This window comes from Propithecus coquereli, unplaced genomic scaffold, assembly GCF_000956105.1.
Source record: "Propithecus coquereli isolate 6110/MARCELLA unplaced genomic scaffold, Pcoq_1.0 Scaffold32, whole genome shotgun sequence".
In the NCBI taxonomy this organism is placed as follows: Eukaryota; Metazoa; Chordata; class Mammalia; order Primates; family Indriidae; genus Propithecus; species Propithecus coquereli.
The window spans coordinates 6646364-6669056 of NW_012148841.1; the positions used below are offsets into that span (position 1 = coordinate 6646364).

The window sequence follows — 22693 nt, forward strand, 5'->3', positions numbered from 1 at the left end:
AAGGCCCTTGCCAAGGTGTTGTGCCCACATGAGAGGATGACCAGGAAGCCTCGTTCTGAACGACGTCCCCGAGTCTTCCCTTCTGGGGGATACTCAATGGCAACAAAATGGGCTAAAGGCCACGTGTCCACTTCATTTAATCTTTCCAACAACCCCATGAGTACCTGTGATCATCCCATTACACAGATGGGAAAACTGAGGCGCTGAGGGGCAATGTGACTTCCTTTGCATTGAACCCAGGGTCCCTTTGACCCCAGAGGCCTAGCACTGACCCCTGTGCCTCCTGAAGAATGAGCACAGAGTGAGCACGGGCTCCTGCTGTCAGACACTGAACGTCTCCCTCTGTCTGCAGAAGGGGACCCATAACCTATGCGCCTGCCTGCCTGTTTGGAAAGTGATCCTTATTTACCTGCAGGAGAGACCCTCTCGGGAGCTCTCAGCCTCCCCTCCTGGATCCCTAGTCTCTGCAAATGCCCTCAGGGGCGGGGGAGGCCCTGGTGTGCAGGGTGAGCTGGAGGACATGAGGGCCCAGAGAGAATGAAAGTCAACATCCAAAGGGGCAGAAAGCCAGTCTCTGCCCCCAAGACCCCTCACTTCAGTCCTTATTCCTTCCCATGGCCCCTTTCTTATAACGCATCTCTTCACTTAGACGCTTCCAAACTCAACTTCCCACAACACCTCCCTCCCCTTGCTCTCAAATTCTGGCTGGTTTTTGCTCACCCCACAACTGATGCACAACCCTGCAGTTAACCTGTGGAAACCACTGGACTTACGCCTGCCCCCTCCACCAGGCAGTAATAACAGCTGCCATTTTCTGACCATCGACGGTGTGTCGGCTGGTGAGTTATCCTTATCCCTTCCTGGGACTGTCCCTGTTGTCCAAATGAGCAAGCTGAGGCACAGGGAGGCAAGGCAGCCAGCCTGAAGCCACACAGAGAGCAGGCAGCAGGGCTGACATACTGGCTAGGATCTGACTGCAAAGCCCGTGCTCTGCCCTCCACACCGTCAGGCTCCCCTAGCACCAACTCTACACGGGGGCGGGATTTAAAGGTGGCTTCTGCAGCTAGCACACCGTATCACTTGTCTTTCTTAGTATCTCTGGCGGCCTGTCTGTCTGTCTCCAGGTAAAAGTCTGAGCACCCTCACGTCGGTAGGGCTAGATTTTAAACTGGTATCCCCAGCCCCCCACCCCGACCCAGTGAGCACCCTGCCTCAAAGGAGATTCACAAGTGCCACAAACCCCAGCAGCAAAATTCAACTTTAGGCTGCACACACATGCCTTCCTGTCTTCAACCCCTTCCCATGCGGCTCGCTCCCTTGTTATATCTGGGCACACGTGTGTCCCTCACAAGCCGTAAATTTCTGTAAACACCTTTTTTTTGAAAGGGCGAGGGAGTCCCATATCTTCTAGGAGCCACAGGAAAATTGTGCGTGCACAAAATACGTCCTCACGTCTCCACGATTCTTTGTGCAATTGGAGAGCTTCACAGATCACAAGTCAAGAATCACTATTCTGTGTCTCTCTTGCACCCTGTACACAGTAAATGCTCAACAATTTTAGCAAGGAAAACTGTCACCATTTCTCTCTTCCTCCTTCTCCCACCATCTTTGGTCAGAAGGAATGTAGCTGTTTACTTCATCACACTTTCTATGAGCTGCTTCCCCGGTTCTCCCTTCTGAGTTCTCTGTACCCCCCTCCCTTGTTCTCTGTGGAGTTCCTCCACCTTCTTGTTCTCGGCCTTGAGCCCCATGTCATCCATACCCTGTCCCCAGAGGCCTGCTCTGCCTCTCTCCTCTCCCTGACGAATTCTGCTGGCTCTTTGTAGCATCTTCCCCACAGGTGGCCCTGTCCTGCTGGCAGGGCCCTCACAGTGCCACCCCTCATCTCACAGATGCAGGTCACCAGGCCTTGCTGCGTAGCTGCCCAAGGTTGTCCTGTTTTCTAGCAGAGGGCGACACCATCCCAGGAATCTTGAACCAGTTGGTTTTGCCTTCCTAACCCTTGCCACATGCCCTCTGCCCAGCAACGTCACCTCCTCCCAGAAAGCAAAAGTACCAGTGGCCCTGTATAACCCTGGCCTCTCAGAGGTTTGGCCCTGGCAGGGCTCCTCTGGACCACAAAGTACCTTCGAGTAAGTTAGAAAAAGCCACCTCCTCTGGTCAGACGCAGCCCGCAGAATGCACAGCAAGGCAAGCACGGTGCCAGCTCTGACCCCTCAGCCAGCAAACCCGCGTGGGGCCCTCCCGCACACGCACTCCTGGCACCCTCGATGGAGAAGTACGTCGAGCTGTGCTACCCTGGAAGGGCTGAGGAGTCATCCCAGACAAATCCGTTCTCTCCAGGCCTCCATTTGACCCCTCAAAAGTGGAAACAGGAACACCCATGTTCACAGCAGCATCATTCACAATGGCCAAAAGGCAGAAACGACCCAAACGTCCAACAAACAAGTGGATAAACAAAATGTAGGATATACCTATGATGGAATATTATTCACCCTTAAAAAGGAAGGAAATTCTGGAATATGCTACGACATGGATAAATCTTGAAAACATTATACTCGGTGAAATAAACCAGTCACAAAAGCACAAATACTGTGTGATTCCCCTTACGTGAGGTGTCTAGAATAGGCAGATTCATAGAGACAGAAAGTAGAGTAGAGGGCACCAGCTGAGGGGAGGGGGGAATGAGATGTTATTGTTTAATGGGTGCAAGTTTCTCTTTGGGATGATGGGAAAGTTCCGGAAATGGACAGTGATAATGCTTGTACAACATTGTGAATGTTCCTTCATCCCACTGGATTACATTCTTTAAAATGGTTAAAATAGTAAATTTTTGTTATGCGTATGTTTAAAAGTTTAAAAATTAAGTGTGTTCTATACTGTGACTTTAAAAAAGAAAAGAGGCCGGGCGCAGTGGCTCACGCCTGTAATCCCAGCACTTTGGGAAGCTGAGGTGGGAGGATGGCTTGAGACCAGCCTGAGCAATATAGTGAGACCCCGTGCCTACAAAAATAGAAAAATTAGCTGGGCTCACTGCAGTGAGCTATGATGATGCCACTGCACTCTAGCTGGGGTGACATATCGAGACTGTGTCAAAAAATAAGGGAAACAGCAGCACGTGTCGTTACCTCTCCTTGAAAAGATATGAGGATTTATTACACTTGCCACAAGAGCTTGACACACCAAGGGCATTACCTCAGTACCTACTTCCCCAGGGGCCAGCGTCTCCATGGGGGCCTAACACCATGGGACACGGGGCAATTTGAGAGCCCACTGGATGAAAGGAGCCACATAAACTTAAACATCCCCTTCTCCCTGCCGTTCCCTCCACCCAGAGACTCCGTCTCCACAGGCAGCTGGTTTCCCCTACGAGGCTGCGAGGCTGCGAGGCTGCGGCAGCCAGGCCCACTCTGGGTAGGCAGAAGCTGCCATCCTGTTATAAATCCTTTCCCACAAAGCACTGGAGACAGTCCTCTCATTGTGCCAAGAAGTCTTTCTCTGACCATCTGTAATCCATTCAAAGGCAACCGGCAGGAAATGGCGGCAAGGAAAACCCCTGCAAAACGCAACTGGTGGGACCACCTCTTCTCCTGCTCACGGCCAGCAACAGGAAGTCAGCCTTTCCTGGGACACAGAACATCTGTGGGAGTTCTGGAAGCTGCTGGGCGTCTGTCAGGGGCTGAATGGGCTCGAGACAGATGCTCACAAAATTTGGTAAGAAAAGCATGCTGTATTGGGTTTTTAAATTAGCTCTGAAGAAAACTCATTTGAAAAACCAAAACAAACCCCAGACCCTAAAAGAAGGGGGAAAAGAACCCCATCATATAAAAATTAATCTCAAAATTGCTTTTTTCTGATTTCTACAGACAATTAGACCACAATTTCAAGTAGCTCAAACCCTTCTTATTGTGCCTCCCCCTCCAATCTGGTATTGTCAGCTGCTTCTTCCTAATAGTGACAGCTTCATTTTTTGGCACTGAAAGCTGAGGCCCTCAGAGCCTTGCAGTGGTAAGCTAGAGCCGGCTTGTAAAGTCTCACAAGAGCTGATTGTTAAATTTTCAGGAATTTGGTGAACCAATCATTAAATTTTAAAAAATCATAAAAGTTTACAATTAGATATATTTCAGACAAAGAATAAATACTCAGAACTCACCACTTCCTATTTATCTTACTACATTTTACTATTATCTATGCTTCGAGCAGGGATTGGCAACTTTTTCTAGAAAGAGCAAGGTAGTAAATATTTTAGCCTTTGGGGACCACCCTATCTGTCTCAACTACTCCATGGCTATTGTAGTGCAAAAGCAACCACAGACAATACATACATGAATGAGTGTGGCTGTGTTCCAACAAAACTTTATTTACAAAAATAGGCAGCAGGCTGGATTTTGCCTGGGGGTCATAGGATGCAACTCCTGCTCTTGAACTCATTTATAGACATTGCGGAAATCCTATATAACCGAGTGCTGATGCATATCTCTTCCGAACTGAGTTCAGTGATATCACATTGACAGCTTAAACAGCAGTGATGGGAGAATTTACACCATGGAAATCATCAGTGCTAGAAATCAGGGCTTGATTTATTTATTTATTTTTATTATCTAGATTTAAGAAAGTGATGGAGAAAATTTTAATAACCCATTACATTTAAAAGTACAGTTGGACCTCCATATCCATGAGTTCCACACTTGCAGATTCAACCAACTGTGAACTGAAAATATTTGGCAGGGGGGAAAAAGGATAGTTATGTCTATACTGAACATGTACAGACTTTTTTCCTTCCCATTATTCTCTAAACAATATAACAACTGTTAATACTTACATGGCATTTACATTGTATTGGGTATTATAAGTAACCTAGAGATGATTTAAGGGTGTATGGAAAGATGTGCGTAGGTTATATGCAAATACTACATTATTTTATAAAAATGACTTGGGCATCCATGGATTTTGGTATCCTTGAGAGGTCCTGAAACCAATCCCCCTCATATACCAAGGGACAACTGTATATCATGGCTATAGCGGTATTATGAATAGCACAGAAAATGGCATATTCTTTCAGTACTTGAAAACTAGTATCCAGTTCAGCAAGGAAGTCACTCACGTTACCAACAGTTGAGTGAAGTTCTAATATACATCTTTGTTCTTTCATTTTCAACTTACTCACTGACCAAAACGAAAATATCAGCCAACACTTATGTGAGATCTACACTTGTTTGTCAATTCAAATCTTAAGTTGGCCAGGGGATACAAGAATTTGGCAAAAATCAACAAAAGCATTTGGTGAGAATCTACTGACTATATGATATTTATATAATAATAAAAAGTATTAAATATTCTATTATTTGTAAATTGTATGCTAGACAGCCTTTTTATCAGCAAAATTTATAATAAACTTACATATGTATATGTGAAATTTTTTTTAGAGAGCAGATTGCTAAACATTTACTAGTGCAACACTGATTATAATAGAAAAGAACTTATAAATTAATTGGTCAGCAAGACCTAAAAGGTGTGTTTGTGTGTGCGTGTGTGAGAAAGAGAAAGAGGAGAGAGAGAATAACCCTCCCCCAGCACCCCAACAGAGAAAGCGAAAAACACACACAAAAATTATCAAATAAAAAAAGAGCCTGTTTCCTGAAAACCCTACTTTACAAAAGACTGCATTGGGTTGGGCATCAAATGAATCTACAATGGGAATAAATTAGAGCGGTTTCTCTTCAGTATTGATGGAGTTTTACCAAAACTTTTTTTTCCAAAAGCAACCTCCTGGGGAACTCATAGACCTCAAGACCTTTTGTTTATGCTTTTCCCTCCCTGTGGAATGCCCTGAATATCCAAACCCAGCCATGCCTACTGCCTCTGTACGGGACATCCATTCATTCTGCAAACATTAACTTGACTCCTCTATATATTCTTCATGTGCTCCATACAGGACCACAAACCAAACAGCCCCTGCCCTCAAGCCAAAGGTCTCAGACCCAGGTTAAAGGTCTCACTGAGGGCAGACTGAAATCTCTTCCTTCCCTCAAATACTCCAGGGCATTGGAGCCACATTTCATTCTCTACGCAGCATCAGAATTCCCAGGTGCTGCATGGTGAGTTCTTGGAGGGCAGGGGCCTCTGTTGCACCTCCACGAGCCACACAGCGCAGTACCTTCCACATGCTGGGTGTTTGGTCACTTTGTACTGAGTCAGGGATGCAGAAAGTTTTGCCCCGGCTTCAAAACCTGCAGAGCATCACTCATCATGGTCTGCAATTTAACTTTAGCGGTTCTCCCACCCAGGCTAAATGCTGGGCTCCCTCTGGAAGGTTGGATAAGGATTATTTTAAGTGTAATTATCTTCTTCCTTCCCCAAATTAAAGTAGAAGGTCACTGGACTGTGTGGGATAATGTTAAATCTTTTAAAACTCATGCTCTACCAACCAAAACTGGACCACACTTTACTTCTGGAGTTTGCACTCCAAAGCTCACTTTCTAAGATTTCCCATGGATTATGGGTTTCACACTACACACGCATCCTCTTGAAATGCTAGTGCAACAGTCCTTGACCTTTCCCCTCCTTAACTTAAGAATCATGAGTGTTCAACTCCTTACTCTGAACATTGTTAATTAAAGGGAAAAAGTTTACTTTCTTGGGAAGAATTTAATAATTCATCCCCTGTTGATGAGAAAGAGATCTTCTTAACAGAAGAATGTCAACCAATAAAAGTAGGTCAGAATGACAAAACTGGAAAACGGCCATCCTACAATCCCCAAAGAAATAACTGATCTAGGCAACGATCATCAATGGACATCAAGAGGCTTCCATGAAATTTCCTGTTGGAGAACAGGATATTTCACTTGGTGCCAAAGCATTACCCACAGAATGACATGCTAATTGCAGAAGGAAAACACAACTTTGCAATGGAGACAGGTGGTCACCACCTTACCAAGTGATCAATATCCAATAATGGGGCACTCTGACATCTTGTGCCCCCTGATGGGATGTTTAATGAAGCACTCAGAATCACCTGGGACGCATTCTTTTTAAAATGTCGAGTTTGAATCTAATTGAGGCTTTAGTTCTAACTTTCAGAATAGGGGAAAACATGGCTAGAAAACAGCAAGGTAAATGACATCACAAGGAAGTGATCAGACAGACCAGAATGTGAAACATTTTAAATTGCAATGTTTTATATAAAATACATATACATATATACATATTCACACATGTATGGGGAGGGGAACTGTTCTGGATTGAAAATGAGTAAAGAGGCCAGGCAAGGTGGCTCATGCTTTTTTTTGAGACAGAGTCTCTCTCTGTTGCCTGGGCTAGAGTGCCGTGGCGTCAGCCTAGCTCACAGCAACCTCAAACTCCTGGGCTCAAGTGATCCTCCTGCCTCAGCCTCCCAAGTAGCTTGGACTACAGGCATGTGCCACCATGCCCAGCTAATTTTTTCTATATGTATTTTAATCGTGCAGCTAATTTCTTTCTATTGCTCAGGCTGGTCTCAAACTCCTGAGCTCAAACGATCCCCCTGCCTTGGCCTCCCAGAGTGCTAGGATTACAGGTGTGAGCCACTGCGCCCGGCCTGGCTCATGCCTTTAATCCCAGCACTTTGGGAGGGAGGATCGCTCGAGGCCAGGAGTTCAAGACCCACCTGAGCACCCTAGTGAGATCCATCTCTACAAAAAAATACAAAAATTAGCCAGGCGTGGTGGCACATGCCTGTAGTCCCAGCCGCACTGGAGGCTGAGACAGGAGGATCACTTGAACCTAGGAATTTGAGATTGCAGTGAGCTATGATTACATCACTGTCCTCTATCCCAACAAAGTACAACCCTATCTCAAAAAAGAAAAAAAAAAAAAAAAAGACTAAAAAGAAACAAATGTAATGCATGAACCAAGACAGGATCCTAGTTTGAAAAAAGCAGCTATAAACTTTTTTGGGGAGTGAGGGGCAAGAGGAGAAATTTGAATGTGAACCGGATATTCGATGCTATAAGGGAACTACCATTAATTTGGTACGTGTGATACTGGTATGATGATCATGTTGAAAAATGTCTTTAATTTTAAGAGATGTGCGCTGCAGTATTTAGAGATGAAGTGTCATGCTGTCTGCAACTTACCAAATAGTTCAGCACAAACACACATACATATTTATAATAAGATGAGGCTCTGAGAACTTGAGTGAACGGCTCAAGGTAACGCAATCAAGATGTGGCAAAATGATAAATATTTAGAGGTGAAGTGTCATGATGTCTACAACTTAATTTCAAATGCTACAGAGAGATATATATAGTCATGTGCCACATAACGATGCTTTAGTCAACAACGGGCTGCACAGACAATGGTGGTCCCATAAGAATTATAATAGTGTATTTTTTCTGTACATTTTCTAAGTTTAGGTGTCTTTAGAAACACAAATACTTAATATTGTGCTACAATTGCCTACAGTATTTAGTATAGTAACATGCTGTACAGGTTTGTAGTCTAAGAGCAATAAGCTATACCATATAGCCTGGGTGTGTAGTAAGCTGGACCCTCTAGGTAACACTCCGAGTCTGCACAACAATGAAATTGTCTAAAGACACATTTCTCAGAACATATCCCCATCATTAAGCAACACATGATTGTATATTTCTTTATAATATATAGATAAACCTTTAGAAGAAAACAGATAAGACAAAATGTAAACTAATGTATAATTCTAAGTGGTACATATGTAGATGATTGTGGTATTATTATTTCAACTTTTATATGTGTGGAAAATGTTAACATTAACATTGAGTTGGAAGGGCAGGAAAGAAACAACATCGCAGGGTGGGGGTTACCATTGCATTTTGAACCAGAAACTTCAGGTGCTCAAAGGTGTCTGAGACTCTGGGCCCCGACGGTAGCACTTTTCCACTGAATTTTCTCTGCTGACCTCGGAGCCCATGGAGGACGCTGGGGCTAACGCACTAAGGTGAGCTGGGCCCTTCTGCAAATACCCAAATACCCACCTGAACAGAAACTTTGGGAGTCCTGCCAGTTCTTAGAATATCAACAACTTCAAAATATCAGGTGGTGAATGAAAGAAACTCAGAGGCCATCTCCGGACTGATTTTTTAAATGAAAATACAAATGGGGACTGTTGTTGAACGATTATGGAATTTCACTTTTGCAAGTTGAAGAGTTTTGAAGATTAGCTGCACAGCAATGTGAATGTACTTAACACGACTGAACTGTACACTTAAAAACGGCTGAGATGGTAAATTTTGTTATCTGCATTCTACCACAATTTAAAAAAGAGGAAAAAAAAAAAGGAAAATACAAGTATCTCCACACATGTTCTTGAAAAACAAATAAGATGCTTAGCTGAACTGTAACACTCCGCTGGTTGAAAGATAACTTAGGAAAGAAAAGGGGACAATATGGTTGCTCTTCCCCCAACCCCCTTCCAGAAGATTCTAATGCGGTTGTGAAGACAAGACACAGGTAGACCATGGGAACGGTCTGCAGCAGTGTGAGGAGGTATAAGATTTAGGGGCAAAGTGCAGAGTGGGCACGGCCCAGCGGCACAGGGTCCAGAGAAGGTCCAGGCTGCACGGCCTGAGCGCCAGAGAAGGCTTCCCAGGAGAGTGTGGGCTGGCCCTGGGAAGAAGCAGTGTGGGATGAGAGGAAGGAGAAGGTAGGTGGGGCAGAGGGCCGCAGAGGCCGAGACCTGGACAGGGAAGGAGCATGGCTTGTTCAAAGCACTGCAAGGGGCAGGCCACCTGTAGGGATTCAAAGGGACCTGGAATGCCGCGTTAACCACAGTTGATGGGGAAGTACTGAGAGGTTTTCATCTGAGGAACAACCTGATAAATGTGAATTTTAGAGAGTTTAATTTTGAAGTGGTGTGCAGGGAAGATGGAGACAGGAAGACCAATTAAACAGCTATTATAAAAATCTAGGTAGGCTAGGAAGCAGGCTAGCCTGGGGTGAGGGTGGGGGAGAGGTGCAGGCAATTGCTCTGGAGAGGGAGGGAGGAGGAAGGGAGCCCGGGAGAGGGAGAGGGAGAGGGAGGACTTTCTAAAGATAGTGGGTAAGAGAAACAGCAGGCTCGAGCTTGCACTTGGCCTAGGGGAGTTGGGGGAGCATAAGGACATCCATGAGGGGCTGGCAGGTGCATGCGGGGGTGAGATGAGCACTCTGCAGAGGAGAAATCAGGCCAGCTGGCAGACATGTCAGAATCCCCACGTGGAGGGAACCCTGAGGTGTGTGCAGGGAGCCAGGGTCAAACCCAGAGGGCAAAGCCCGGGCTCTGGAGGGAGGAGCTGGCACAAAAGTGGGTGTCATGAAAACTTTTGTGCAGCAAATATGGTTTTCATATTTAGTAGGACAGTCTACTATTTAAAGAAATTCCCAATAATTCCAATTGGAAAGCAAATAGCCCCCTAATCTGTTTAAACCTGGAGTATTATATACGGGTTTGTATGTATTCTGCCATTAAGGTTTTCATCTTAGCCACTGAAAGTGACAGGACTCACGTGGGTTCCAAGTTCTTTTTGGATCGCACCCTGCTTTCGCAAAAGATGAGGAGGAAGGACACAATGGTCGAGGGAGTAACTGGAGGAAACAGAGGCCCAGGGGCTGGGAACCTGGCTAACAGCTGTTGTTCATGGGCCACCATGGAGTCAACCCTACCCAAAGGCGACCAGTTCCTCTTTCCTGAAGTTTCACTCTCTTCCTGCTGGGCTGGGGCAGGATTCTGTCAAGTGTAAAAGGTGCTGGAACCCACAAGCTCTCGGCCCTTATCTGAAGAGTCGGGTCTGGGGCCCATCAGAGGTCACTTGAATCCCCACACAGAGGGGGCGACCAGGCTGGAGAGGGGACAGCGCTGAGGGGGAAACACATGGCAAGGACTCTCCTGGTCTCTAAAACCACTGAGAGAGAGGAAGGAGGAGGGAGAGAACACAAGCTCCTCTGGGACAGCAGGGCCATCACGTATGAAATGCCTAAGTGCCCTGGCTAAGGAAGAGCGACGCCCTGACCCCATGTGGGGGACTCTTGCTGTGCCTTTCTCAGCTGCTTCAATCCAAAGAGTCCTCTTTGTCACTGCCCCTCAGAGCCAGTGACAACTAGGACATCACTGTGGCTGAAGAAGGCAAAGGACTTTCACACCCACTTAGCAGTACTGCCCTCAAAAGGACACCTCTAACGTGGCGGGTATTGAAAAGCCATCTCACTCCGTCATCGAAAGGCATGTGCCCTTCAAGAAAATACTAACAATCCCAACGCCAAGAGGGAAACTGAACAGCAGCCGAGAAGATGTTCAAAAGGGGGAAGAAAAGAGAGAAATCATCCCTGTGGATAGATGCCCCTGGAGTTGCCTGGCAACCATCTTTGCTAACACCTTCTCCCAAAAAGGAACAGTTTGCATCAGTTCTTGTGATTTCCCTGAGGCCAGGACTTTGATTGACCACAGGGCCCCAAAGCTGGAGCCTTGGGATGAGAAAGCGTTTCCCTGATGGGGAGACCCAGGGTCCCATAGGCAGGCCACTGGCTTACCCACCCGAGGGGGAAGGAAAACTAGTCCATCCTTACCATTTTGCTTAAAGACTGTGCTCTCCTGGGCAAGACTGGGCAAGGGTGAGGCAAGCCAGGTGCCCAGGGGCAACATTTACAGAGGTACTCGCTCTGCACCCCCAGGAGCCCCTGTGAGTGCCTCTGTAAACACGTGTCCTGGGTGCCCACTTGCCACCTTAGTCCTGACCCTGCTCTCAGGACAACAGACATTATGACACAATGCTTAGAGTACAAGTACAGCCTCTGGAATCAGCCTGCCTCTGGGTTTAGATCTCAGCCGTACTACTTCCTAGCTGTGTCACCTTGGGTAAATCACTTGACCTCTCTAAGCCTCAGCTTCCCCACCTCTAAAATGGGCTGACAGTAGGATTTGCCCCACACGGTGGTTGTGAGGATTAAATGACAAAATGCACATTTAGCCCCATGCCTGGCACCTAGTCAATGCCCAATAAATGGGAGCTAGGATTGTTATTTAAAAAAACACATAAGCAGCTCCCCAGACCCCCTTCACCTGGACCTATGGAATCAGAATCTCTGGGGGTGGGACTGGTGTCTTTGCTTTTAAAAGCATCCTAAGGGATTCCCAAGGTGGGCAGAGTTGAGAGTCACTTCTCTCAACCAATGAACAGTAGTTCTCAAAGTTCAGTAAAGAGCAGGGCTGCCTGAGGAGCCCATAGAAAGGGCACATTCCTGGTTCCTGTGCTTCACATCCTGTTTCAGCAGGACTGCAGCCTGGGACTGGGTGCTCAGTACCTAGGGGACACCATAGCAGGGTTCCCACAATGACCACACTTCGCAAAACACTGAAACAGATTCACTCTCAAAAACTTATAGGACAGGGACACCATTCCAACTTCTTTTGTTTTCATTCCTGGTATCCTTAAAGAACCAGGGACACGAATGTTGACAAAAGATGCCTGGGGTGGTAAGGATGCAGTGTGTCCCCTGGAAGTGGAAGCTCTAAGGCAAAGAAGAAGAGGACCCAAGTAAGTACCTGGTAAAAATAACAAGCATCACAATGAGCGCTCACAGTGCTGAGCACCTATTGTATGCCAGATAGTATCTCACTTATTTTCACAACAACTCTGAGAGGTGCCTTATTCCTATTCTGAAAAAGAGGAAATTGAGGCTTAATTTACTCCTCAGTCAGTAAATGGTCGAGTTAAGATTTACATAATGCTCCATGAAACTCCCAAGTCTGCAATGCCAATGAACTTTGTTAATGTGCATGGTAAAATACACATAACATAAAATTTACCACTTTAACTGTTTCTAAGTATACAGGTCGGTGGCGTTAAGTATATTAACGATGTGCCACCATCACCACCATCCATCTCCAGAACTTCTGTGTCTTTTCCAACTCAATCTCTGTATCCCTTAAACACTAACTCTCTATTTCTGACTTCCCCAGCCCCTGGCATCCACCATTCTCTATGAATTTGACTACTCTAGGAACCTCATATAAGTGGAATCATACAGTATTTGTCCTTTTGTGGCCAATATACTTTTAAAAAGAGCTAGACACTGCCTTGGTCTGAAATGACCAAACTGGGACCATGTCTCCACCATCTTCCATAGCCCTGGAATGCTGGACTCACCTGTGGTTACTGTCATCAGCCTGGGTATCCTGCATCCCCACCCTCAGCCCAGGACGCTATTGGTGCATTGGGGCAGGGTCACATAGTTCCCACTACCCACCCCGCCACGTCCCCTCTCCCAAGCCAAGGGTGCCCTTGCACCGTTAATGTTCACAGATTCACAATTAGCTTCACAGAAGTAGGTATGTTGATAACTGCTTCTATGTTCAAAGAGCCCATCACTGACTCACTTTTATCTTCCCCACTATGGTGACCTGAAACCACAGGTACGAGGATAAAGTCTCTCCATAAAACCAATGCTCTCCCCACAGCGGAATTGCAGCTTTGCTGACGGAGAGCTGAGGGAGCCAGGGCGAGCCCCTGAACACTAAGAACCCCACGCCACTTGCAAGAGGGGATCTCCTGAGCTCTCCTTGTTAGTTCAAGTGCCTCAGTCTATTTGGTGGTCCGAGCCCTACCACAGGACAGAGTAGGAGAAATCCAGCCAGACAGTGTTAGCTGGGAGCCCACCACCAGCACAGCACCATGCCGAGAGTTGTAGGAGAGGAGACACAGAGAAGCCCGTCTTTGCCACTCAGTTTCTACAATATTCTGAAAAAGTCCAACCCATTGGCTAACCCTCTCCCTCTCCATTATGGCTACTTCGAATTACTGCAGTCACTCAATGATCATTGTTTCCAGATGTGAACACTGGGCCACCTCACAGGGTGGGGTCCTTAGATAAAAGGGACTAGGACAGGGTCTCACTGGGTCGGCTACTATCATTTTACGTCTACTTCCGAGGGATGTCATGAGTGAAACAAAATGTCATAAATGAAAGGTTAGCTCAAAGGATGTCCAGACGACCTACAAAGAACACATAGAACCTCTGCAGAGACGAAGCTGCCTAACTTTCCTCAGTCAATTCTGCAGCGGGGACGGCAGGCCCCAGGGAACTGCCAGCTGAAAGAGTCAACAGCCCCACGGTCCTAACTGATGCCGCCGCCCACCTGGCACACAGGTCAGTCAGGACTCAGACCCTCCCTGCCCCTCGTGGCTTCCAGTCCTTCACGTGGAAACCCTGAAGGCGGCCGCTTTGCTGTCACTGTGTGCATCCCCATTTCAGACACGTCCCGTGGGTAATCAGACTGCAGAGAACGTCAGTTGTATTTCCAGCCTGACTTTAAATATAAACTGAAATCCTTAATGCTTCACTGTGGTGCTTCTCACATCAGGGGCCACCATAAAATAAACATCGTCATTATCAGAATCGATGCTTTGGGGTCTCCTCCACCCACAGTGAGGGAGGGTTGGGCCGCCCAGAATTAGAGCCTACATCTTACCACTGTCACCACGGATCACAGAATGGAATCAAAGGTTTGGAAGAGTCACCTTGGATCCCATTGGAGTAGAGTTCCCTGAGGGACCGAGTCTTCTCTCTCTTTAGATCCCCCGCAAATGCAGCCGAGTGCCAGGGGGTAGTCACAGTCCACACTGGTCTGCTGAGTATTCCATAAGGACGACTTACAGGGGCTGTGGGCCTAAGACACGGATGGATGTGAGCAGAATATTTCTGTGAGCAGCTTGGACATTTTATTTGTCCAAGTTTGGAGGAGGAGAGGGAGGCACCACTGGCTTCTTATGGGGAGGATGCAGCCAAGGATGCTGCTAACCCTCCTACCATGCACAGGACAGCCCCCACCACAAAGCAGCCAGCTCAAAGTCTCAGTAGCGCCAGCGGTGAGAAATCGTATGCTACTCTTTGCTTTGCTATCTTCACTCTGGCAATAAGACTTTTTAGTCTCTAGAATAGTCTACATTTTCTGGCACGTTGGGTCTTTGCTCTAACTCCACCCTGCCCAGCTCTACACACGGGTAACATTCATGTATCCTTCAGGTTTTAGCTTACATAAAATTTCCTCAGGGAGGCCTTCACGGAACCCCTTACCCAAATTAGGGCCCCTGCCGTATCCTCCAACAGCACCCGTCAGAGCACTCATCACGGTCCACGTGACTTTTCAACTTCTGCCTTTGCTGCTAGGCTGGAAGCATCCTGAGGGCTGAGGCCGTGCCTTTTCACTGCGGTGTCCCCAGTGTCTAGCCCAATGCTGGCCGCTAGCAGAGCTTCCTCCTTGTCAAACGCACGAAGAAGGCCGAGAAAGCAGTAGCAGATGTTAAAAATTAAGCAAGACACCCAGAGGCTTAAGCTGTCATCCTACTATGCAGGCACCAAAAAGAGAAAGTGGCGGCTCCTTATGAACTGATACAGACAGTTCTCTGAGATAAATGGCAATGGCAACATGCTAGACAATAGCTTTCTACCATTCATGTGAGAACAAGAAGACAAAATTATATATGTATCTACTTGAACACACACAGAATGTCTTTGGCAGGGTACATCATCAACTGAGGATGGGGTGGGAGAGAGACTCACTTTCCACTTGTGTATCCTTTTGAATCTTGCAACATGTGAACATTATTTAAAAAAATAAGTAGCTTTTAAATGAATGTGTGTGTGTGTAACAGTCTACATCTTTTAGCAGGAAAAATTTATTCTCATAGAACGACATATGAGGAGACCCTGGCATAGTGTAACTTGCATAGACAGCAGTATCATGCACGGTGTTTCAAAGGATGCCCAGCCTAACTTCCTGTTTTGGAAAGAGCCAGAGCCACATTTTCTCCACATGGGAACTCAGGCACATGGAAATAATTGTATGTATAAAGAGATACCCATTTTAGAAGCTCTGTGTTTTCCAAACTACATGATTGTGATGCCTTTTCTCAGCTTTGCTGTCTTGGTCGTGGCACACTCCAGCTCCATCAGTTGGACATACCTGTAGAGTTTATTATCTCTCCAAGCCCTTACTTCTCCTTTTCGTCTTTCCTCCACCTTTAAGCTGCTCCATCTCTCCTGTCCTTCCATCCCAAATGCCGGGCAAGAGAAGAGAGATGATAATGAAACGCCAAAGTGAACAAATGTTGCTACTTGTTAGCAAGAGGGGAGGAAGGTAGGCTTAATAGGGAATGAAATTGAAATTAATGGTGAAAATGAGCTTTATCTGTGTAATCTCTGGGCTTCGTGTCTTCCCATCTCCTATTAACATAGATAACAGAGTTGTCTGTATAATGATAAAGGGAAGCCGTTCACAGTTTCCCATAAATCTCCATGGCCTGTCGCTGGGTTCCCTGGCTTGGATTCTAACAATACTTCACTCTCACCAAGTCGGTTGCCATTCTCTCCTCCAATTTGCTCCCGTTCAGCCATAACTGCAAGACTCCTAAACCTGAGCTGAACATGTTCCCATGTTCCCTGTGTCCTCTGATTGGGTTCCAGCCCAATTCTACCAGCATCTCAGAATAGCAAACTCTTACAGTCACAGAGAGATCTTACTAGCCCCAGCACAATTTTCAAATTGGAAGCATTCCACGAATTTACCTACGTCAAATGAAAACATGTGGGAACATTAAAAAACAGACAAGTGCTCAAAATGACAAGTGCAGGCTTCCAAAAGACCCAAACGAGGATCTATTGAAGACCTTTTTTTTCCTGAATGATAAAACAGCTTACTTTTTTTTTTTTTTTGAGACAAGAGTCTCGCTCTGTAGCCCCAAGTAGAGTGCAGTGGCATCATGATAGCTCACTGCAGCCTCAAACTCCTGGGATCAAGTGATCCTCCTGCCTCAGCCTCCCAAGTAGCTGGGACTATAGGCGCACACCAACACACCCGGCTAATTTTTCTATTTTTTGTAGAGACTAAGTTGCTCAGGCTGGTGTCCAACTCCTGGCCTCAAGGGATCCCCCTGCCTTAGCCTCCCAAGTAGCTAGGACTACAGGTGTGTGCCACAACGCCTTGCTAATTTTTCTATTTTTGGTAGAGATGGGGTCTTGCTCTTGCTCAGGCTGGCCTCAATCTCCTGAGCTCAAGCGATCCTCCTGCTTTGGCCTCTCAGAGTGCTAGGATTACAGGTGTGAGCTACCATACCTGGCAATCATTTTTACAAATGATTTTTTAGACCTCTTGGTCCCTAGAAAGAACTCTGTACAAACTCTTCTTAGCCCTAGGCCATAAACTGCCTAAGTATTTTTCTCTAGCTCTTGATAAAACTCGACCACTTGTTAACTGCACTCCATTAAAAACATTGATATCCATAAAAGTTGTTTTTTAAAAAATCATTTAAAATCATTAAAATTATGATATAATGGTTTACTCTAAAAATAAATTTTCTGCTATAGTATCTTTCCCCTTAATCACAGATTAGTCGAAAATCCTAGTTAATTGGAATAAAGATTTCTAGAACTAGCTTCATTAATAAATGATGGTGATAATCATAATAACAATAAAAAAAGAATAAAAGCCAACAGTCATTAAGCACTTTCTGTGTGCTAAGCCCTTTCATATCATCTCACTTAATCCTCACACCAACTCTGTTCTTATCTCTGTTTTATAGTTAAGGACATTTATGAGCCATATGAACCCTGCTCCTTATCTAGAAACTGGCATTCTTAAAAAAAAAAAAAATAGTTCAGGTGAGGCAATTAGAAAAGGGGGACATCATTCTAAATCACTGAGAGCTTTTCCCAATTAGCTTGAAAAAATTCTTCGGATAAATCTATCAAGCTGAAGAGAAAATTATTTTAAAAGGTTAGCAGAGAAGAATGGCCATCCCTGGAATTTTCTATCAGAAACATAGCTCACATCTTAGATGAGGCTAATAAGGTTTCTTAGACCCCCTCCTCTTAGGAAATCTGAATGCTTAATTTGTGCAAGCTGACTGAGGTCAAATCACTCCCCATTAGGGGGAACACACTACCCTGGGGTTTGGACTCAGACCCTCACTTTTTTCAGAGCATGGACAGCCACATACCATTCACAAATTATTTGTAGTAGAATATGCTTGAATATGAGATGCAGTGATTTGTGCCACCAAAAACTTGAGAAAATAAATCTAGCTATTTTTCAATATTTTTGAAATAGTTTAAGATATTTTAAATGTGAGGGATTGATTTTTAAGTTTTTTAGAAACAGCTTGCCTGGTATAACCATATCTCAAAGGTGGTACATTCAATAGAGAAGCTTAGGTTCAGAGGTCTCAAAGGGACCTTGGAGGACATTTAGTCCCACCCACTTAGAGACGAGATAATAGACCCAGAGAAGGGTAATGACATTCCCAAGGACACACATCAGAACTTGGGAAGTCAACTCAAAGCTCCCTCTCCTGCTCTTTCACTATCCAAGCTGCCCTGGATATAACCCCATGTGCACATATCCAAGCATGAAATTAGCATTACCCTCTGAACCCAGGGGATGATCTGGTAAGGTTCAAAAGTATTTGCCAACTTCCTCTTGACCGTGATTTTAGCTACTTTTAGATGAAATAATAACAATGATGTAAAGACTTTATTATGGAGATTTCAAAGCATTCAGTTAACATTTCATACCTAATATAGGTGGAGAATTGAAGCTGAGAAAGATTAAAGGGGTAAGGAATGGGGAAGGAACTATATTACCATAAACAGGTTATTCAAAAAGTCTTCAAGTCCTTGCTGTGTCTTCCCAAGCTGTGGCCAGATAGACGCAGAGGCAAAATGATTCTTATTTCACATTTCCAGCCCAACTTCCCTTCCCGAGCTCAGTCTATAAAACATATTATATCACACCAATGTTCATAGCAGCATTATTCACAACAACAACCAAAAGGAGGAAACAACCCAAATGTCCATCAACAGATAAGTGGATAAGAAAAATGTCATATATACACACACAATGGAATATTATTCAGCCTTGAAGAGGAATGAAGTACTGAGACATGCTACAACATGAACGAATCATGGAAATACTACTCTAAGTGAAAGAAGCCAGACACAAAAGGACACATGTTGTATAATTCTGCTTGCATTAAGTGTGAAGTACAGGCAACTTCATGGAGAGAACAGTGGAATAGAGGTCATCAGGGCTGAGAAAAGTGGGGGATGGGGAGCTACTGTGAAACAGGCATGTGGGTTCTGGTGGGGATGATGGAAAAGCTGGGAAATGGGTTGTCGTGATGGCTGTAAAAGACTGTAAATATACTGAATGCTGCTGAATTGCACACTCAACGTGGTTTAAATGGTAAATTTAATGTTATTCTACTACAAAAAATTATCATATCAAATTCTAAATCAGATCCCTTTATTTCTCGTTCGGAATTCCTAAACTTTATTCTGTTCATTTCTTGCCATTAAAGCCCAGATTTCTTCTCGAGACCTGCTTACTGTCAACAGCATCACGGTCAATCTGTGTATGCTCATACACATAAACACACACAGTCACACATAGGCCACTTTGTATCTTGCAGTGACCCATTCACAAACATGTATCTACCCCAAGACCTTGTTGATAGCTCCAACAGGAAGGCCCATGGCCAGACTAATGCAACGAGCATTACTGGAGACCAAGGCAACAAAACACCCTGACAAACACCCTGTCTCAGCTCAATGCTTAAATTCCTCACCATGGGAGAATATATATTTAGTATATGTGGATTTTCTCTATAAAGAAAACAGTATGCATATTCCAGAAAGACCACCAGGAACTGCTCACCCAAGTGTGCTCCACCAGACCTGTGAACAAAAAGATTTCAGCCCATACATGGCTTATTTGGTGAAGTCAGCAGTCGCAAGTTACACTGAACAGTGGGTGTCCTTAATGCAAATGCATATAATTAGGAGCTAAATCTTTGTACCTTTGCAGGACAAAGGACATAATAAGCAGGATGTACCACTTGTGACTTCTGAGAAAAGGAGAGCGTTTCATTTTTCCTTAAAAGAATCCATTTCTCATGAGGCAAAGAGAATCTGAGAACAAGAGTCTTTTGAAATAGAAGCAGGGAGTTGGGGGGAAAGGATTTGAGTTTCGTGTGTCATAGTCATAATCCATCACTCAGACCTGAGAGGTGCCCATTCTGTGCCATACCATGTCCTTTACTCAACTTTAATTTAAAAATTTTCACAACTTCATTATCTTTGGAGGAAATGTTGCCGGTAGCCTGATAACTGAGTCCTATAAGCATTTAAAGATCTCAAGAGTTTGTCTGTGAAGAAAAATAATCTCTAAGGATCCTTCCCATTGCCAACACACATGGACATTTAGCATAAATAAGCTGCCACTTGTAAGACGTCCACTTGACATCACTCCCTCGTGTATCCTGAAGACACATGTCAAGATCACACTAAGATATTTAGAGGCAAACATCTTCAGAATAATGTTTTGTTCCCAAAGTGCTTAATTAGCAGAAACACTATGCTGGAGAACTGTCCTTGAATATGCATGCATTTTAACCTCCATGTTAGTTTTTCTGAAGCACACATTTTCCTCTCACTGGATGGTCAGGAAATGATTGGACACAGAAAACCGACTGTCTTAAGTATTGATCCACAAAATGAGTTCCATCTTTCCAAACAGGTTTCACTGCCTTGCAGGGTGACATCCCCTTTTATGAAGGGGACCATTCCTGGGAGTCCAATGGCCCTTTCCCCATTCATTTTGGGTGACCAATGCTCCTGAGGCCTACTTATGTCTGAACTCTTTCAACACTTCCCACCAACCTCTTCTGGCCCCTTGTGCCTTCCTCCCACTCCCAACTTCAGCCAGTTACATTTATAAGACATCAGTTAGTGAATCACAATTCAAATGAACGCAGCCATTTGTTCAGCAGAAAGTGGCCTTTGGAATTGCTCCATTTGAAGCCCACTGGCCAGAGTTACATATGGCAGGCTTGCAAACATAAACAGGATATGATTTATTTATGATGACCATGTGTGTTCGATGCCCAGTTCCAGTAGGCTGTGGCTTCACCACATGTCTTGGTCTGGGATGACCTGTGTACTCACTGTGTCCCATTTCATGGACTGTATTTCCACGCTGGGAAAACGGAGATGGGTGACTGGCTGGGGGCTCTGCACATACAGGTGCCACTAACCCTGCTTACCACATAACAATCTGTGACCAAATGCAAAGTGGGCCAAATGGAACTTGCTGGCAAGGTTTGCCATGTACAATGGTTTTCAGCGGAGAGTGGAGAAGTAGCTGCTGGAATGACTGACCATGTGGGGTTCATTAAACTGTTGTGCATTTGCCCACCAGGAAGGCCAGGATGCTTGTGAAGGGAGCCCCACTCCTCATTTCAGAGATTTCAACCCCCCACCATTTGGCAATGGTGTTCCAAAGGAGAATGGCACATAAGCATCAGAAGGTTCAAACGTGGACTCCAGCTGAAGTGCAGTAAACTTCTGCCTTCAACAGTCTCCCCCCGTCACCCCCCAGTTGTATTTATACTTTGAAAGAAGTTAACATGAAGCAGTAGTCACCTGGGCGTGCTCAATTTTTGACAAGCCTTAGTCACTCTGTACCCAGCAGAACAATTCACATTATATTCGAAATCCTGTGAAGATTCTGCCACACATGCTAACACTAAAATGCCAGTAGCTCCACTTACCTTCTTTATTAAGCCTCATAACCTCCCTGCTTTTTCCACCCTCTTTTCCAGCCTCTTCTAAATCTACATCTGCAGATGAAAAAGAAAAGGAAAAAAGAAAATAAGGAAAAAAGGGGGGAAAAAGCCAAAGTCAAAGGGGGAGGGAGAGTGTTTATTTGCAAACAGATCGATACAAATACTGTATATGAAAATCTTTCAAAAATTGACAATGCAACATTTTCTCCCAAGTCCGGGTTTCCATCTACCTGGCCCAGATAGGTACCAAAAAAACTATGCAAGCAGCAACAGAGTAGCCTTTTAACCAGATAACACCGTGGGGCTGCGAAAGCCCACCCCGCGGGCTGCCACGGGGAGCCGGCACAGACAGACAGACAGACAGCCCTGGCAGCCGGGCCTCTCTGTGTGCATTGATGATCTGTCTCTGTGTGTATTTATTTAGAGAGAGAGGGAGAAGCATGGAGGACACCGGGGGCCACTCTCTCTCTCACACACACACTTTTTCCCAGTGGCTCTAGGTGAATGGAAAGGTTACAGGATAATAAAAGGAGGAGGAGGCGGTGGGGTTCTTACTGTCGGAGCAGTGTAATTTGGCGGCGTCGATCCAGGAGGACCAGGGTTTGCCCAGAAACGCCTCCGGACTGGGCACTTTGCGATCCAGTGTCGCCATTGCTCTTCCTTCTTGTTGCTTTTTCCCTGTTCCTTCGGCAGCAGCAGCCGAGAGACACGGGATTCGAGAACGCTCCGACGTCATCTTCGGAACGTTCCGACATTGAGTGTTCTGAAAGGGGGAGGGCGGGAGGCGGGATGGGAGGAGGGCGGCGGAGGAGGAGGGGAGCGAGGAGGCGGCGCGGGGAGGAGGGGCGCGCGGCTCCGCACGGCTCGCGGCGCGGGCGGCCGCCGGGGGCAGCAGAGAGGCGCCCCGGAGCTCGCAGCCCGGCCGCCCGCCCGCCGGGGAGGGCGCGGAGAGCGCAGCGTGCTGGGAGCCCTGGCCGCCGAGATGCTGCGGCTCCGCGCGAGCCGGGGTCGGAGGGGCCGCGCCGGGCCGGACGGGGGACGCGGGAGACGCGCGACCCCGGGCCGCAGGAAGGGGGTCTTTCCCC

The 22693-nt window shown here is 45.8% G+C and overlaps 1 protein-coding gene across 2 annotated transcripts in view; it reads right to left on the reverse strand.

Annotated features, from left to right (window-relative positions):
* The window catches only part of ATXN7L1 (ataxin 7-like 1), a 233765-nt gene extending 211400 nt beyond the window's left edge, over positions 1–22365 (reverse strand). Inside the window, exons 1-2 of one of the 2 annotated variants that reach the window (XM_012650369.1) lie at positions 22164–22365; positions 21594–21662 (exon numbers count right to left, since the gene is read on the reverse strand). In XM_012650369.1, coding sequence (XP_012505823.1) covers positions 21594–21662; positions 22164–22344 — 250 coding nt within the window. In that variant the 5' untranslated portion in view covers positions 22345–22365. The remainder of the gene's footprint in view (positions 1–21593; positions 21663–22163) is intronic. The other variant, XM_012650372.1, reaches the window with a different exon arrangement.
* Positions 22366–22693: the final 328 nt, after the last annotated feature.